Source organism: Kryptolebias marmoratus, linkage group LG2 (assembly GCF_001649575.2).
Source record: "Kryptolebias marmoratus isolate JLee-2015 linkage group LG2, ASM164957v2, whole genome shotgun sequence".
In the NCBI taxonomy this organism is placed as follows: Eukaryota; Metazoa; Chordata; class Actinopteri; order Cyprinodontiformes; family Rivulidae; genus Kryptolebias; species Kryptolebias marmoratus.
Genome location: NC_051431.1, coordinates 26,249,096 through 26,268,371, shown reverse-complemented (window position 1 = coordinate 26,268,371; position 19,276 = coordinate 26,249,096). Strand labels below are relative to the sequence as shown.

The following is a 19,276-nucleotide window of genomic DNA, read 5'->3' as shown; positions in this document are numbered from 1 at the left end:
ATGTACAAGAATGTGATTGGTTCATACATAAATGACCAGAAAAGTAGAACAGTCTTCCAGCATCTGCACCAAAACAGATAAAACAGCACCATTTCTTATCACAAGATTATCTTACATTGAAACTCTAGCCTGACAGGCATCAATAAATAGACATTCTTTCAAGGAATGTGAGGCCTTTCATTTTGCTTATGTATGTATTTGCACCTGGTTTGTTTGGGGTAAACTCAAAGCCTGTTTGACCTTTGCCACACCCATGTAGACCTCACCCCACTCGTCCTTCACTCACCCATTGGTGCCCATCCATTTACTCAGCAGGAGGCCCAGAATGGGGGCTCAGCAGGTCCAGTAGTCTCAGCATAGAGTACAGGCCATAACCACCCCCATCCCTCCACAGCTCTTTGATAAGTGGCAGTTAGCCAGGGGCCTCCGTTACACCAGCCATGGTGCTCATTTGTTAACTTGCTCTTCAGGAGTAAGACGTTCCAGAGCAAATTGTTGCTCCCCGTGTCCCTGAGGAACATCTTTTTACGTATCCATGGAGCAAGACTAATTGGACACTGTGTGCTATCGTTGGGAGGGCCCAGGCAGATGCGATAACATAAAGAAGAGCAGCAGAGTGCTTTGGTTGGAGGGGGATATTTGGCTCGCAGGGACAGAGTTCATTCTCATTGGACCTTTATTGCTGTAGGGAAAAAGGCTTATTTACTGTAAACAGTTTACAGAGCTCTGTCACTATCTCTGGACGTGCAGAATAAACACAGGAACACACTCCCACTCCTAATGTGTTGTAAACACCAGAAACACACGCACAGACTGACAGATAGAAAAGACGCTACACTCTGGATGACTCTTGGACACACATTTACCCACATACACACACACACACACACACACAAACCACATACTTGTTAACATAATCACAGAGGATCCACGTTTGCCCACACCCTAGAATCCAAAGGGCCATGTACATTCAGTTCACAATGCGCTGCCATAAATACACAGCTGCACTAAAAAAAGAAGCTGCATGCAAACACACAACTTCTTGTCTCAACAATGTCCGAGTCCTGTTAGTTTTACTGGTGTCCCAGTTGTTATACAAATTGGATAAACTCTTCATACTCCTTCTCAATCTCAACAATCCAAACTGTTTCCCATCTTTGTTTTCTGTGCTGTGTTAACACACTTGGATGCAGTCCTGCATGTTTCTGCACATGGAGCTAAATCTTTTAAGGTTATGGAAGGAATAAAAGCAGGGGGATGTCACAGATGTCAGGGAAAGAAAAAAACCTAAGTCTGTGGACATGCTGCATCTGCCAAATATATGGTATCACACTTTACAGAGCAGCTTGAACAGATGAATCATCAAGCTGCAGCGTTTCAAATCCATCTAGGCGCACAGACGTTCTGTTTCCTGCCTCATATGTGTTGTGCACTTAAACAGACACGTCAAAAAGTATGTAATGTGAAAAGTGTGTTTGGTCAAGTGTTCTAGCTTAATAATGGTTTTTCCGTCTATCTCTGTGTCCCCACCTTCTTCACCCTCCCTACGCCCCCCTCTCATGAAGACCCTACCTCTTTGGGGCGGGATGTTTTGCCATTAAAACTCCATGGTGAGTTTTGCTTCGGCCTTTTGGCTCCATTGGCAGCATGTAACTGTATTCATGGCTCACCTCCTCCTTTACTTCTCATTTGTCTGCTTGTACATTTTTTCAACACATTCCACAGTTTGTGTTGCCATTTCTCTAGGGAGAAACTCAGTAAAGGGTATTTTTAGTATTTAAAGGAGTTTTTTTTTCCCCTCATTTTTTTTTTCTTTTCATTTTGGTTTGTATTTAGTTGTTTTTGTACTCACTTGTTTTAAGTGTATGAATAATTAGTATTTCAGCTTGTGTTTAAACTAAATTCATATTTAGTTTAACAATGGATTGTTTCCAATATTATTATTATTATTATTATTTGGTTGTACATTTGGTATAAATCTGGTTTTATAATTGAGTAATTATTACTTTTTTCATGCTAAGACATTTTGTTAACTTGAGAAACATAATTTAGTCGGTGTGTTTTCTTTGAAACCATTTTGTACATAATGACAATGCTGTTATTGTCTCTGTTCAGACCCTCCACATTGTTTTTTTTTTCCAAAAATGATGCTTTTTTTAACACATCTTGTTCAGATTTTCTTTTGGTTGCTTTTTCTGCCCATTTGATGTGTATTTGCACGCAGTAATTCTGCCTTCTCATATCCCAGTGTTATGCTCAGTGTCTTGTGTGGTGGCAACATGACTGATGCATACGTATTTTCTCCAAAATGACTCATAGAACTGAAGTTGAAGCTAATGTTTTTCATTTTGGAAGCTTTTATGCAATTTTGCTTTTATTCTGCATTTTTGTATATTCTGCTTGTTTTTTGGATGTTGTTTCTACAACTTTGCATCAGTTCTGTTTTGTTTTAAAAAATAGTTAACTATATATTTCTTTGTATCATTTAGGTTTGATAGACCTCACCTAACTTTTCTTTGAAAATTATCAACACTTTTTTCAGATGTTGACCTAATATTAGAATAATGACTATAACTCTTTGCAGTCCTGTCGCTACTGCTTTCTAACCTTTACCTATAAATCAAATAAATTTTCTGTGAAATGTAAAAGCTGTTGGCTTTAAAAACCAAACAAACACATACATGCATACAAGGGAAAAAAAAAAAGGAGCTAAACCTCTGGAGACAAAATTGTCATTTTACTTTGCCAAAGACGTTTTTTAACAATCTGCATAAACCCCAAATCTCTTTTTTTCTCGTGACTGACAATGGCATTTGAGTGAATGCTTGAAATCGCTGTTTTTATTTTAAAACAAGGAAGTGCAGAAATGCAATAAAAACTTTTTTCTTTTTTTTTCCAAATTAAAAAAACAACAACAACAAAAAAATAAAAATCTTCCTAATGCCTGGCTTACTAAAATGAAATATTAGAAGACGCAGCATCTGTTTCAAAAGATATTTTTTTTCCTCTCTGTCTTGTCAATGGTGTCTTGTGAAATCACATGCTTACAAGCTTTTAAGAGAAGCCTTATTATGACAGAGTCACTTATGGAGAGATGATTGAGCGGCTCAGTGAAGGGAACTCTTCCCTCCCCGGCTCCCTGCTCTCCAGCTCCTCCCTGGTGACTCCATTCACTTTACAAAATGAATAGCATGTGGTGCCTTCTCCAAGTCTTGAGTTTTGTCTTTTGTTGTGGGTAGTCACTTATGTTTTTTAATTGAAACATTTTTCTCCTTTTGCTTGTCCTTGACCATTTGCAGAACCAAGACTCTTCCACATCTTTAGCGCTGAGATCAATTGCTGCCTTCTGATTGAATTTAACCTAGTTGAATGCATTTCTTTCCTCTAATTTCTATGTTTTAATTCCATATATTGCCCAAAAATCCTGAACTCTTTCATGCCTCACTGAATTCCTCTTTTATACTTGAGAATTATTCAACATCATTTTTGCTAAAATGCAAGAGTTTGCTTTATTTATATTTTTTAATATGAAATTTCAAAAGATATTTATCAGATTTATTTATAATGTACGACTCCTCAGGGTTAGTATTAGAAATAGAAACTGGTTAAATAAAAGTTACTTCTTGGAGATTTAAAGGCCATTCTTCAGGTGATTTCCTGCATTTACCCAGAGGTTGTCATCAGGTTTAGAAGAAGCTGCTTCTGTTTCAAAGATCTGTATCAAAATATTAAATACAATGTTCAAGAATGTATGCTACTCATGATTTCCTCTCTCTTTTTTCTGTCTCTCTTTTCCTTCTTTAATCTTGCATAATACCATCTCCTCTTTTGAGAAGTATATACTAAGAATCTGCAGCAAAAGCCATACAGCTCTTTGTCACTGGACAGCCCAGCTCAAGCGGCCTTTATAATATTTGTTTACTGTGAGAGCTCTGAAAATAAATGGAAGCTGCCACTGGTTGTACACCTCCCCCTGAAAGGCGCCTCACGCTAGATCCGGACATAGTAATGCAAAGGGACTTTGATGGTTGATGTCACAGATTGAATTATGCCCATGAGGAAAAGCTATTAGCTCAGTCAAGAGGCCTCATTTGTGAAATTAAACGTGGAAATGACATGTGAGTAGTCTTTTCAGAGAATTAAAGTAGCAAAGAAAATAGATTCCACTTGCTTCTAAAAAAACGGCAAAAAAGAAATCTGGTGGAGGGAGAAGAAAAGAAAAGATTTGTCATTTGTTTAGAAATGTGTGGCTCTTCCTGCTTCCAAGTCCCTTTTAGTTTATTTATGTTGTGTAATTTACTGATATTGAGTTACATTTTTATAACTCGGTACTGGTCACAAAGCCATCCCCCTGCCAGCGGTCTACTGCATGAACTGTTTGCTCCCCATATGGAGAGCAGAATCAGTTTGTGGAGCCACATGTCTTTGTCACAGGGGCAGAAACCTCAACACTTTTAAGCCACTTCCAGCGAGATCAAGAGGAAAAATATGATTTAAAACGCAGATGAATGCATTTTAGTGGTCACCGTACCCAGAACAGACAAGAACCACACTGTGATCTTTGCTCCTGTTGGCAGACTCGGAGCTAGCTGAGACCTGTTCAAAGAGGTCCAAATCCAACTTGTCAGCTCTGAAACCACAGCGGAGAGCCAGTCTTAGAACTTGTTGTTGGGTTCTTCTAAATATATACATCGTGTGATTCTTTATGCATACACACATTATATGTGGTTGCATCTTGGTCAGTGTTTCAAAGATGGTCCAAACTAGATTTGTCCATCTTTGGTCTGAGGCCGATATGATATGATTCTCTTCATTGCCAATAATCGGATACATTAAATATACAGAAGCAAAACACAATTTGGACACTATACGGTTCAGCCCCTTAAACACAATAAGGTATGATTTAATAAAATTTGATTCAGTAAAATCAGATTGATTACAATACAGTATGACAAAGCAAAGGAAGGATTTGTCAATTAAGCCACTACCTTACTGAGCTGAAGCTGTTTGAGATTAGTTGGCAAAAGATGACCCAGTTCAAGGTTCTGTTGTTATTATTATTAGTGACTTAATTTTAAAATAATTAACTTCAATGCCATTATCTCTGAATCAGAAAAAAACTATAAACCAGGGGAACATGAGAATGCACTTTTTAACCTTTTACACACAATCAAATGCTCAGCTTCAGAAACCTACGTTTTGGAGATAGGTTCACTTGGACAAGCCTATATTAGCTTAGCTCACTTCCAAAGCAGAATTTGTCACCCTAAAACAACTCCAATCTTTAAAATGTCATAGTAGGTTATCCAAAAACTATTTATTAACATTTTTACTGCAGACAACTGGCACAAGATAGTAAACATTTTTTGTCACATATCTGAATTTCCATATACTATCCATATATATATATATTGTAGTTTCAAGCTTAATCAGCTGCCAGGCAATGTGCAACATCACCACGGGCCCTAGAAGCCCTAGCCCACTTCATGTCTGATCCACTGCAACCACATTTTACTGTCCTGGTTCATTATAAGACTGGACAATAAAACCAGATCTTGCTACTGTTCTCTGATTGTAACCATATGGGCAGCTCATTGCAGCTGAAAACTGTTTCTCAGTTCACTTCCTCTGAAACAGTTCTGACATTTTAAATATGCCAATAACTTCCAAATAAGATCTTTCCAAAGTGAGACAGGTTGGGTTGGCAGCTTGGGCATTGTTGTTGTGAGCTGAATGTTTTCTTCAATGATAACCATTGGATCTACAGATTGTATACATCAAATGCAGTTTAAAGCTAAAGGGCTTTTCCAAATGAAATGGCTGAGGAAGCACACATGACTGGCGTTTCTTAAAATAAAAAAAAAATGAAATAAGAATTGATCAGTAATACTTTTTAGATCAATAGTTCAGAATGAATACCACTTCAGAAAAAAGTAGGCTCTCAAAGTACCACTGTTATGACAGACATTACAAGCCAGCTTCTCCTGTGGTATTTTAACCTCATACATTTTAAACAAGCCATGTATCTAATATAAACAAGCAAACTCGCTTGAATATCTAACTCTCACCTTAAAGCCAAACCTTAAAGCCTGTTTCTTTATTCTAACATTAACCCTTCAACAAACTCTGTTTGCTAAGGGACGGACGCACATGGAGGCCATTGTGGTTTAAAATGTCATAGTACCATGGATTCATTGGTGAGAACATGACCATATACCTTCAGTCTTGGTTCTTATTTTCTGCTACAGTGGAGGGTCTTTGATTTGCAGACTATTCTGTTCTGCCATGTTTGGCTTCTTCCATGTGAAGCACTTTTCAGTTTTAATGTGTGATTCTTACATGCTTGCCTGCTGTTTGAATCATTTCTTGTATAAAACTGTTACATCCATTGTCTTTGTGTTAGCCTTTACAGAACAAGCACACATCCTAATATTGGTTTGAAGATTGTTGTTTACTCTTTTGTAATTTCAGTAAACAAGTAGTTAGAGCAACATGTGTAAGTAGTTCAAAGACCAAAATGATTCTCATCCAACAAAATGACAAAGAAAAACCTTTGAAAAAGGTTGAATTGAGTCAAGTTCATTTTCTTGTAGTCTTATTATGTTAGATGCTAATCAGAAGCCTTTTCATTTAAGTGTGGTATTTTAAAATGTTCCAACACTGCAGCATATGCCAGCTACAAACAGGAGTATATGTATTTTGAACATAATCTAAACTTTGTAATTTTGTTCCCTCCTGAAGCAAAGCCAAGCCACCCCCTCAGATTTCACCAAGCAAGTCCAGTGGAGGAGAGTTCTGTGTTGCTGCCATCTTTGCCTCGTCTCGCTCCTGGTTCATCACCAATCCCAACATGAAAAGAGAAAAAGGTTAGACCTAGATCACAGGTTTTCTTTCTGTGTTTCTTTTGTCTTGGACATCAATGTTTCTTCAAAAAAGTGAAAATACGAATGTTTATTTGTATAAATTATTTAGTTGTGATGTTTTAAACCTGTATGTTTCCTCTTGTCTCCTCTTAGATCAGTCCCGACAGTCTGTAGTTGACTCACTGTATATAGGCAGTTGCTATGGTAACTTGGTGGAGCATGTCCTGGAGCCCCGACCAATTAGCACCGCACAGAAGATAAGCGATGATACTCCTTTGGAGCTCAGTACCTCTCCTAGAGCATGCTGGACTTTAGCCAGGTAACACCACGTTGACCATTTTCACTTCAGAAAAGCTTTCTAATGCTGCTGGTCTTATGGGTTCTTCACTTTCTGCTCCAGGACTCCACAATGGAATGAGCTGCAGCCACCCTTCAACTCCAACCATCCTCTGGTGTTGGCCTCTGACCTGGTGCAATATTATCAGTATCTTCTTGCTGGTAAGTGTTGCTCAAAGTCTAACTTCTAGGGGTTCATATTTTACACAAACTATCTTATTCAAAAGAATGTATGAAAATGTTTCACTAAATGTGGATTTGGAACATTTGTTTGACATATGAGCCCTTTATTACTTAATATCTACAGCAAGTCATGTTATAGTTAAACAATAAAGCTAAGCTTTAACATAATGTACTGTATAAAAAAGTAAACATTCCAGAAAGAAATTATTTATATATCCAATGCCATGACTTGCATGAAAAGGCACTAAAACTTAAATATGGTCCCACTGCATTTAGTGAAATTTAAAGGGATATTTTTGACATTTTGAATTGGGGTTCTTGGAAGGTTAATGATCTGTTAATGTCTTACCAGTTGTAGATAGCTTTTTAAACAACCTCACTTTGGAGGAATAGTTTACGCTCAGCAGGACTGACAAGTAGTCAGCCTATATACAGTGAGTCAACAGCTTAGACCAAAAGGTTGGTGAAGATGAGTGATTTTTATCCAGCTTGTCTGGTTGTTCTAAAAAAGTTAAGGAAAGTGAACAAGTGGATGACAAAAGAAAAAAAGTTAGGCCTAAAACTAGCAGAAGAACAGCATGTAAAAGTCATGCCTTTAGGAAAGAAAAAAAATCCAGCAAAGACCCAAGAGATGGGATATCCTTCAGCTGATCATTCACTGTGGTGGGATGTTAAACACCCAAGTTTTGATTCAAATTTTACCTCAGAGTGATCTCACTTTAAAAATTGGTGCTGAAGTCTGCAAAGGTGGTTGTTATATTTTTATTATCACACCGATACATTAGGGATTAAGGATTTTAAATAGTGTTTGACAGAAGTTGATGTTGAGTACCGTTGAAGGGCTGTTTGAAAATGGTTGCCAGTCACAATGGTTAATGTTCAGTCAAAGTTTAAAAAAGTAACTTAATGTAATTAGTTACACCACCATTCAGTAGGTGGGTTGACTAACATGTACATCATAAAATCCTATTGCTTGCATTTCAACAATGGAAAGAAGCTTTAGAAACATTACATCACAATGATAATGACAAGGAAAGTGGCTAAACAATCCTCACACACCAAAGTCAGTTTTCCACTCCAGGCTTCACCCCAATATGTGCTAATTGTAATATATGTTAAATACAGTAACTGTAATTATCACAACTAATTTGCAACAGATTGCATTGGGAAAATCAAATAAAAACAGGTTAATAACCACAGTAATAACAGACAGATAATACTGGAAACCTCCACAAAACATGATGTGTTTTGAGAGGTACATACCTTATTTAAGAAAAAGCTCACACTGATGACTTTTCTGAAATGCACATAAATAATAATGAATAATGTTGTTTCAGTGAAGTGAGGTGAGGTCCTGCTTAGGAAACATCTCAGCCATTGTTCCAACAAAATAAAATTAAATAATAGTTAACATAAATTTGAAGATTGTTCTCAGTCATGACTTTTTAAAGCTACATTGCAGACTTTGCGCCCACAGACTCCATCCTGCTGATGTACATCTCCATCAGTTTATCTTTCAGTTCCTCTCTGCAGATTACTGGAAGGGAACGATGCTAACACCATTAGCTTGTCTTTTTGCTGAAACCAAGTAAAACAAACACTATGGTTTGTCTGTTTGAATATTATTTGGTTTGTGTCCCTAGCCTCTTCGCTTCCAGGTTTTCTCAAAAAACATTAGCAAAAAAGGATGATAAAGTAAACAATGCACCATATTTATGCTGATGCTAGCCATTGATCCGTCTGCAGTCTACCTCATAGTGTATGGTCTGTAAACACGGGCACAGAGCCTGTCACGTTACATCCACTGTCACTGGCTGAAGGCTTTGGGCTGAACACTAGTATTAGCTCAAATGAGAAGCAAATTAGCGGGGTATGGCCTAGCACCTGTCAATCACTTAAAACCATCGACATGAATGGAATTTTTATGCTGCTGTTTGGGCAGTAAATAAATGCCCCAGGTGGGAGGCAACCTTTATGCTGTGAGGCGACCACTCTTACCACCACCTTGCCATGCTGCCCATGTCACTTTCAATACTTGACCTACAAAGGCTATTAGGGCTGTGCAAAAACTCAGATTTGTAGATTTGAATTTCCTCATCCAAATAATCACAAAAACAATATAACATACAAAAAAATATAACTAAATAATCTGCGATATCAGTGCACTCTCTTGTTTTGTTTTTTTAAATGCGCTGTAACTTCGCCCCCCTCTACAGGCTGTGTGTGTGAGACAAGAAAGGGGGGAAGGGGGAGCACACAGAGACAGTCACTGCCCTCAGAAATGACCGCATTTAACATGAAGAACAAAGTTCATAGCAGAAGAACAACTCTCCCATCTGCTTTGTTGGTACATAATGACTGAAACCACACAGGAAATATATTTGTGATTCAAACCAGTAAATCAAACAGAGAGGAGAGAGCTGTGGAATCAGACATTCTGCTATAAAGATAATGTAACTACACCCGTTTAGGTATAAGGTTTGTTAAAAACAATTACAACTTCAGTTTAGGACTCTTAACCGTAAGTTAAGGCAGTTGTAATTTACACCTAAACTTAGGAAGAAAAATAAATTGTTAATAAAAAAACAGATACAGTGGCTGCAGTGGAGTGTCACCATCATCATCAGCAGCAGCAGCGAGCCAAACAGTATGCAAATACCATACAACAGTATTATACTGTAGTTTCTGTATTTATAAAATGTAGAGTGAATTTAAAGTTCTTTTTTTCACAAAATGAAGGTCTTGATTACAACCTTGACCAAAGTAATCCTGCTCATTTTTTTTTCCATAATTGAGCAGCCCTAATGAGTATATCTACAGCTATATACAGCATACAGTGTACAGAAACTATAAAAAGTATTCATTCCCTTGGATTGTTTATGCTTTTATTGCTTCCATGAATAAATTGTGGTCAATACAAATTTTATTACAGAAGAAAAAAAAAACTTTGGAAGTCGAAGTAAAATCAAATTTCTATTTATTTAACAGAGATACCAATTAAATAAAAATATGTTATGTAAAATAAGTGACAGCATAAATATTCACCCCCTTTAAAGTGGCTGTCCAAATTCAACTCAGAGAAAAGATTGTTGAAAAGTACAAGTCAAGATGTGGATACACCTAAACATCCCCAGGAGTCCTGTTAAATCCATCATCAAGAAATGCAAAGAATATTGGACATGTGTAAATCTACCAAGAGCGGGCCGTCCTCACAAACTGAGTGACCGCGAAGAAGGCGAAAAGTCAGAGAGACCACCAAGACACTTGTGACTTTGAAGGAGGTCCAAGCTTCAGCAGGTGAGATGGAGAGACTGAGCTACAACAACTGTTGGCAAGGTTCTTCACCAGTCAGCTTTATGGGAGAGTGGCAAGGAGAAAGACAGTGTTGAAGAAAACTCATTAAATCTCAACTAGAGTTTGCCAAAGTTTGATGCTGTCTACAAAGGAACTATGATTTATGAGAAGATTTGCTCTCCAGCAAAGACAAGGGCCTGAAGCGTACAGTAAAAACAACACAGAAATGGTTTAACGACAGCAAGGTGAAAGTTCTGGAGTGGCAGAATCAAAGCCCAGTCCTAAATCCAATGGAGAATTTGTGGCTTGACATGGAAAGGGCTGTTCATACCCCACCTGACAGTTTGAAATGTTTTTTTTTTTTTTTAAAGGAAGAATGGAGTAAAATTCCAGTGTCCATATGTGCAAGGCTGAGTGAGACTTATGCACACAGACTCAGTGCTGTAATTGCAGCCAAAAATGCTTGTACTAAATACTAAAGGGAAGGGGGTGACTATTTATGCATTTATGTGTTTTACATTTCATATTTTTTATTTAATTGGCATTATTCTGTAGATATTTGATTTCACTTTAACATTTGATTTAACATTTTTGAAAGTATTTTTCTTCATTGTCAAAAAGGCTAATTTATTAGATTGACCATGACTGATTTATAACAGTAATAAAAAAGGTAAAATAGAGAATACTTTATATAGGCATTGTGTATCACCTTCCTTTCACTACATAAGATGATCTTAAGGTTCTTGCACAAAACACCTCAGCCCGGGACTTAGACTTCTGGCTGCCATGGTATGATTTCTAAATTGACCAAGGCGGTGAGGGCAGGTTGAAGCCAACCAACTCCTAATGTTTCTTTATGCCGCAAAGCGAGGTAGTAACAAAGCCGAAACTGTCGACAAGTGCAAAGGTAAGCCGGGGTTGCAGCTCAGTAATGTGAAGAAGTAATGACATATAATTTGTGCTACCACCCAGTCATGTGATTAAATAACAACAAAAAGATTTATTGCTGAGAGAAGATCAATGATGACACGCTGCAATTTTGCATTTAGTTTTTAAAGAATAAAAAGTTACCCACAAAGAGAATCGCTAAACTGAGTTAATTTGTCTTCTTTTGAAAACGATACAAGGGAGACATCTGTCACACATTTAATGCGTTGCGTTCCACGTTAACACAGCTGAGTTCTGCTCCACGCCTCTTTTGGTTTCACAATGCTCGCTTCATTTCTGAAAACTCATGTTTGTGCGGGATGTGGTCGGCTCCATTGTGATTTATGATTGGCCAGAGGCAGCATAAAAACGAACTGGTCTGGGCGACCATTTGGCAGAACTGTTTTGTGAAAGAGCCTTTATTTTAATATTCTGGTATGAAAGGAGGCAAATGATATGCATTCTTTTAAGGACTGCTAAGCCTTTTATTAGCTTTCAGTTTGTTTTGGTTCACACACATGTATGTTTTCTGTATAGTGCTTATTGCTGACTTTTTTTGGTTGCTAGCCTCTTATTGGTGCTTCATGCTAAAAAGGTCCGTCACAGCCAACATTTAGTTCCTCAAAAAAAAAAAAAAAACTTTAAGTAATTATTATTTTTTGTTTTATATGCTGCATCCTCTGTCCTTTCTTTGGTGACCGTTCTGTTCGCCTTTTTACGGACACGCCTGCACAATGTTATGAGAGGCTGCATTCAGCCTAATTAGTTGACACCTTGAAAACCCTCTAATTCAATAACTTGTGCAGAGCAGTGAGCACTGTAGGTTCCTGTCTTACAGGCCATTTTACAAAAGTGCAGAGTGCACACGGATGGCCACACATGGATTCAATCCACCCCCGTGGAAGAGGATGGCATTTTGAGCTCATTCCATAATTATAAACATTCAAAATGTGTAATTAGTTCTTGTGGGTGCCCCAGGCAAAGTAGTAGTTGTGTTTACACTAATCTTTCTTCTCATCTCCATTGATTTCTGCAGTGCTTTGGGTCTAACTGGTAGGATATTTTCTCAAATTAGTGCTAATGGTCTCTCCTAGTGTCAGGGCGATGAGAACACGTCAGACTGACGGGCTCGGGCGTCAGCCTATTCCACCATTCTCTGCCAGCATGAGCATTGCAACTGGCTGTATAATGAGAGAGATTCATTGCATTAACATTTACATCCAATTAACAATAGCCAGATAACACCGCCATGGCTCTTTACTCTCGCAACCAACCAAGTGTGAAGCAATGTGAGGTCAAGATGTTATAAACATAATTGTTCAACCCCCTGTGCTCTTCTTGTGCTCCTGCCATTTACCCTTTGGGTCTGCATCATAAACACCACCAACTACTGAGTTTCTCTTGGAGTGCCACCTTCCATTTCCGTGCTTTGCACCCAGAGAGAGACTCTCAGCATCCTGTTTCTCAGCATGTGTCCCCCTGCCAGCCCTCTCTTCAACCCCTTCCTCCAGGGCTTGGCAGCACAGCTGAGAAGTGATCCAGGAGAACGAGTCAATTTGACCTTAGGAGGAATTACAACACAGCCATAAGTTTCTTGTCTAAGTGCCTTTTGCTGAGCATACAGATTAGGACAGAAGAACCAGAAAAAACAGTTTTTACTTAGAGAACAAATTGTGCTATCTAGGTCAAATTTACATTGCCAAGCATTATCACAAAAGAAAACAAAAAGACAAAAAGGATGAGGATTTTAAAGTTGGACAAAAGTATTTAAAAAGTTGGAAGCATTTCTTGTAAAGCTAATTTTCTTGCAGGCTTTGAAAAGCGTGAAATAGAGGTGGCAGCTCTTGATTGGCAGGCCATGGTCTCTGGTCTCATGGCTCTATATTGGATGACCCAGGCTGATTAAAAATGCAGCTCACAAGGAAAGGAATAGGAAGGGGAGAGGAGAGGGGAGGAGAGTACCGAGGTCAGGCCAGACCGGAGCCTCCAGGACGGGAAGATAAAAGGCAGTGGTGGCGCCACTTCATGGTCACTATCTCCACCTGTCCATCTGTAGCAGCTACTGGCAGCACTCAGCCCCGCAGAGGATGGCGAGGCACAGCAAATCTTAGTAGAGATAAGGAAGAGAGACACACAGTATACTGTACACTCACAAACAGAGATGCTGTACTACAATCTATCAGTCTGGCCCCAGGTTTTTAGTTTTTAGGGATTCCTTTTCTAATTTAAGGTTTGTGACTAAGATTCATGCATGCTTCCTTAAATGTACTCGGTATCTGCAATTATATAAATAAGTTCTCTTTGCTCTTTTTAGCCAAAGGTGTCAAAATCGGTTAGTAAGAGATTATGGATGTAGATGTGTGTTCAGTACAGACATTTTATGTATCCAATCTTTTTTTTCTCCCTAAACATTATTTTTGTTCATGAATATTTATCGGTCTGTCCGCAGCATGTTTTCAGACACCTCTCCCCCTCACCGCAAAGTTGCTCTAGTCTGGAGCAAACAAACCAGTGAATAATTTACCACCTGGATTTCTGGCTGGCTCCTTTGAGCCCTGTGATGGTGGCAGGAACAGAGGTTATACTTTTTGGCCACAGCCCTCTTCTCCCTAACTGTCATATAATGTGCTAATTGTGGAGACTGACTGACTGACTGGCTGGCTTGGCAGCTCTCTCGGGATGCCGAGGCCCATGACAGACCAGCCACATTTGCCTTGTCAATAAATCTAATTGCTCCGAGAAAGGGGCCAGAGTGAAGGCTTTGGAGCGTCGGGCGTTTGGTAAAGAGAAACCATGGCGCCATGACTGGGTCAGTAATCAAAGAGAGGCAGAGAAAGGATAGGGTAAGTGTAATGCTGGCTGAACGGAGGAGCTGTCAGTCAAATACATTGTGAATGATATATAATGACAGAGCTATCCCACTCTGTCAGAATGCCAGCACCTATCTGCCACAGCACTCATCAAAAGAGGAAAGTGAGGAGTGAGACAGGTGGAGAAGCTGAGTGGAATCCTAGCCACTAAATTCTGGGAACCAAGTACATGTTGTTTTTTTAATTGGTAGAAAGAAAACTAAAAGACTAACAAACAAACACTCCTTGAAAAATACAAATAAAGATAAAAATGGACGAGCAGATGACCAATAAAAGACAGCTTCCTCTGTTCACTGCTCAGCCACCCCTCTAGATTTTTCAGATTGTTAGCTCCTTATCTGTCCCTGGAGATCGGCCTGTCCTGGCCCTAGCCCCCTGGCCCCAGGAGGTCGGCCTACATCAATACCTAGTCAGCCTTTGTTCTTGTTCTGACTCCCTGCTTCACTGCTTTGGCTAACAGGCCTCTGGCTACCAGCCTTCAGCGTAGTAAAATGCGTCTCTCTCCACAGTCAATAAAGATTGCCTCACCAACATCACTGTTCCCCGGCAGCAAAGATGTTGTTTTTCTGTTTGTGTGAATATGTAAGTTTAAAATCCATGCAACAAAAAATCAACAACAGGAGGAAGCAGCAGTTCATTTATCATCAGCAGATTGTTATGTACTGTCTTTTCTATATTTTAAGCTTTTTCTTTTTTTTTTCAAAGAAAATGTAATTTGTAGTTAATCTAAGTCATGCCAAATGACTGATTACGTTGTCCTAAATTTTCAAATGGCATTTTTCTTAGAATGTATTTGTAGTTTCAGCTAATTAAGATCAACAAATACCTTTGGTTGGGAGATTTGGAGTGACAACCATTGCTAAAAACAGTATCAAATACATTTTCATCACAAGTAGAAAAAATATTGTGTAAAATATTCAAACCTTTCATTACATATATTAACAGAGTCATATTATTGAATCTATTATTTATACTTTTTATTGTTGTAATTTAAAATAATGTTATCACACCCCTTTTAAATTTCTGGAACATGGCCTCACCAGAAAAGGTGTAGTATATATGTTTGTACTAGTCTCCAAACCTATAGGGTCACAATATATGGTTAGTAATTCTGAGATAGTAATATATCTCCAGCCTACTGTTTTGCCTTTCTGTTTTGGATACTGCTCATGTAACACAGCAGGGACTTTCAGCAGGGAACTGAGCTAATTCACCATGGTTTCAAAAATGATCCTATGGAGACATCAGTCACACATTCAGTTCCTTTCACCAGTCAGTTAACTGGTGCATCTCTGCATGTAATCTCAAGTCCTATCTCCAACCATTTACACATGAGAGCAAAGGAACAAGGAAAAAAAAAAGAATTGCATGTAAAATCTACACTGAACAGTATGAGGACTTAAAAAAAAACATGTCAGATAGATGCTGCATTTGTCCACCATTCTTCCTTTTTGCTGGACGTCTTGGCACATGGGTAGTATTGACCGTCCACACTTTCATGTAGTTAGACTTTCAACAATGACATGGCAAACATGTGTTAACATCAGCACACACTAAAATAAGAAGAAAAGAAATTAAGGATATGTAGTTAATTTTTGAATAGTTAACCAAAGTTTCTGTCATGTTTTCTGATGAACCTAAAACATATCAAATGAAATTCTAGATGTCTCCTCTACTTGCAGTCAAATAGTCAGTAGCCTTTTGAAGAAAAAAAAAAGAACTTGCAATGATGTTTTGTATTTTGAGGGCCAGTAAAGCTGGTTGTGTTAGCAGAGGAAAGAGAAATCTCCTGACTCTAGTTGCCTGTGTCAGGCTGCTTCCTGACATGGACACTAACACGTGGACTGTTGTGTCTTTGCCTGATCCATTTTGGATGACCACTAGCTCCCCACAATAGTGCTAAGCTGCAGATCTGGCCTTTGAATTTACCCCCCCACTCCTCCTCCAAGTACACACACATACTCTGGAAACCAGATCCAGCCTGTCCACCAAATGCTTCAGAACATCAATAATTAATTAGGGAACAGCTATTGGCCCCAGGGGTCATAGAGCAAAGAAAAAGAGAGGGATGGAGAAAGACAGAGAAAGCAGGAGGAGAGGGAAAAAATCAAGGAGTTGTGATTTTGTTTAATAAGTAACACAAAGTCGGCTTTGTTCTTCCCTCTTCCATTAAAACACACACACACACACACAAAGCCTTCACGTCCTCTTTTTTTTCTTTTTCTCCCTCTCAAATATAATCTAGCTCTTGCTCTCCTCCCTCTGCAAGGCGTCTTTGGGTCATTAAGGGGTCAGATCAGCAGAATAAGAGCAACAACAAATTGGATTTATGAGCAAGTACTTGTTATACCTGTAGTTGTGGTTTTAATTACTCAGGTTTTTCAGTGTATTTACCCTTGACCTTTTTTGGGTCTCCACTCTAATAAGATGTACAATAATTACACGTGGTTTGTGGTAAACTCCTCTGAACCCTTAAAACATATTTTTTGTAAAGACAGACATTATTTTGCCATTGAAGTTGAATCTTTGCTTTTTACTTCAAACTCTCGTCTGAGGACAGTAAACCCATTTCCACTTATTATTTGTCACTCTTCCTCATGTTGGAAATTGTAAGTACTTGTGGCATGTTTGGAAAACTGATGTTTTACTATGTTTAAAGATATTTTTTGAGAAAAACGTTTTTTTTTTCTTAGGTTTAGATTTATTTTGATGATATGTTCACAAATCTAATTGCAGAGCTATTTACTATTTAAATAAATACTACATTTGACCAAAACAGATGTAATTTTTTACATAGTTTGCCAATTAAACATTGTAATATTCTGTAATAGTCAACACTAACAATATAAAAAACTAAAATTCATCAAGTTTGATTAGCTTTCTCTCTTTAAACTTGCACTGATTGTATACATGAAAGAGTGAACTCAATAGATAGAGATACGAGTATTAAATGACCTTTTTTTAAAACTTTTGATTTTAATTTTTTGTTTCCTCTAAATGATCATTTTAAGTAAAACAAAAAACAAGATTTCTGACAGGACTGACTAGCTCACAGCTAGTCTGAATGCAGTCAAGACCAAAGTGAACAGGTATTCAAAATTTCAAAGCAGCTCATGCAAACACTATTGTTTAAACCTTTATACTGCCATAAAGTTTGTATTACACAACTATTCCGGCAGAAATATTGTGGTATTCCTCCAGTATCCTATGCTGCAGCAGGGGTGCTACACTAAGCTGCTGCAGCTGCTAGATGGGCTTCAAATTAGCCACAACATTGTGTGTAAATAAGTGTGTGTTGTAAAATTGACATTAATATGGCATTAGCATAATTCCACAATAAATTTTCAGATTGGAAATGTTTCAAGATGGTAACAATCCACTTTGGTATTTGCCTCACTTAGAGTATCCATTGGCTTGTCAGTCTGATCAGAATTAAACTGATTCCATAAACTGAGATATCTACAACAGGTAAGACATTAATTGTCCATAGTCTTTCCACAGAACCTTACTTCAAAATGGCCAAAATATCCCTTAAAGATACAGACATGTAGATTTTCACTGGTATCCTGTAAATACAAACAGAGAAAAACAGTAAAACCTCTTTAAATATTCCAATATTACCATTATTAAGAGAACATGTGTCAATGTCAGAGTTAGAGGACAGAATGTCCAGGCCTGCATGGTTCCACACTGTGATGATTTTGTAGATCAGTGACCATTACCTGACAGCCTCCGAGGTTATTTCCAGCTAATAAGGAGTTATAAATTACTGCATTCTACAGTTTGATGTTTGACTCAGTTGTGTTAATGCTAACAAATTCTAATTTATTCAAGTGTTTTATTTAGCATTACTTTTTTTAAGTGTTTTGTACAGTGATTCATAAACTAAGGCATATTCAAAACTTCATTAAGAAATGATTTAATACCTTTGAAAAATAAAAGAACATGGTAAATGAGTTGCACCATAAAGTAAAATAAAACAGAAAAAAATGGTTATCATGTGTTTCCAACATTAAAACATTTTGACCATTTAGCTAATTTTGTTTATTACCTCTGCAAATAAAAAGGCAGGTGAAAAAAAGGCCTTCTCTAAAATTTAAATGTTTCACAGTGAGTAACAAAAAGGAAGATGTTAATTCATGTATTATTCCATTGTGTTTTTGTATTGTGGTGACATCGAACTATTTGACCTTGGTCAATCCTGGAGTTTTGAAGCTTTTGTCCTGTCACATTTAGAACATCTTACTGCCAGTAAATCTGCAGCTTTATACTGTTCCAATTTATGTATCCAAGATGGAAATAACAACTTCTATATTTCAAAATTTGAAAGTTAATTGTTTAAATGTTAAACCTTTCTTAGTGTCCTGTTCACATTTTACATTTATATTCTCACACATATCTTAACTGCAGAGCACATTGTGGACAGTCATGTTGCTACTCTGTCTCGTCCTGTTCTGTCCTCTGTCCTCTGTCCTCTGTCCTGCTCTGTCCTCTGTTCTGGCAAAACCTTCTGTTTCTGGTTTTACTTTAGTTTTCTTTGCAAAAAAAGAATCCTCTATATTTAGAGATTTTTTTAATATTTTTTTGTTTGTTTGTTTTTTGTTTTCTCTGTTCTTTTCAATAATTCACACAGCAAGCACAGCACCCTTGATTGTTCTAAAGCCAAATGTGTGAGTGTGTTGCACTGATGCAGATGTGCGATGATGGGACTGTAGAGGTGTCAAACACCAGACTACCTCTTTTCAAGGGTGTGTGAACACCTGGTACAAGTGTGTAGAAAAAGACAGGGGTGCCTCCTGTGCT

At 37.9% G+C, this 19,276-nt stretch overlaps 1 protein-coding gene across 3 annotated transcripts in view; it reads left to right on the top strand.

Moving 5' to 3' along the window:
* bcas3 (BCAS3 microtubule associated cell migration factor) overlaps nucleotides 1-19,276 on the top strand; it is a 383,299-nt gene that overhangs the window by 119,883 nt on the left and 244,140 nt on the right. For 2 of the 3 annotated variants that reach the window (XM_017422044.3, XM_037973032.1), the window contains exons 17-20: nucleotides 1,566-1,610; nucleotides 6,742-6,866; nucleotides 7,017-7,182; nucleotides 7,264-7,361. In XM_017422044.3, coding sequence (XP_017277533.1) covers nucleotides 1,566-1,610; nucleotides 6,742-6,866; nucleotides 7,017-7,182; nucleotides 7,264-7,361 — 434 coding nt within the window. The remainder of the gene's footprint in view (nucleotides 1-1,565; nucleotides 1,611-6,741; nucleotides 6,867-7,016; nucleotides 7,183-7,263; nucleotides 7,362-19,276) is intronic. The other variant, XM_017422045.3, reaches the window with a different exon arrangement.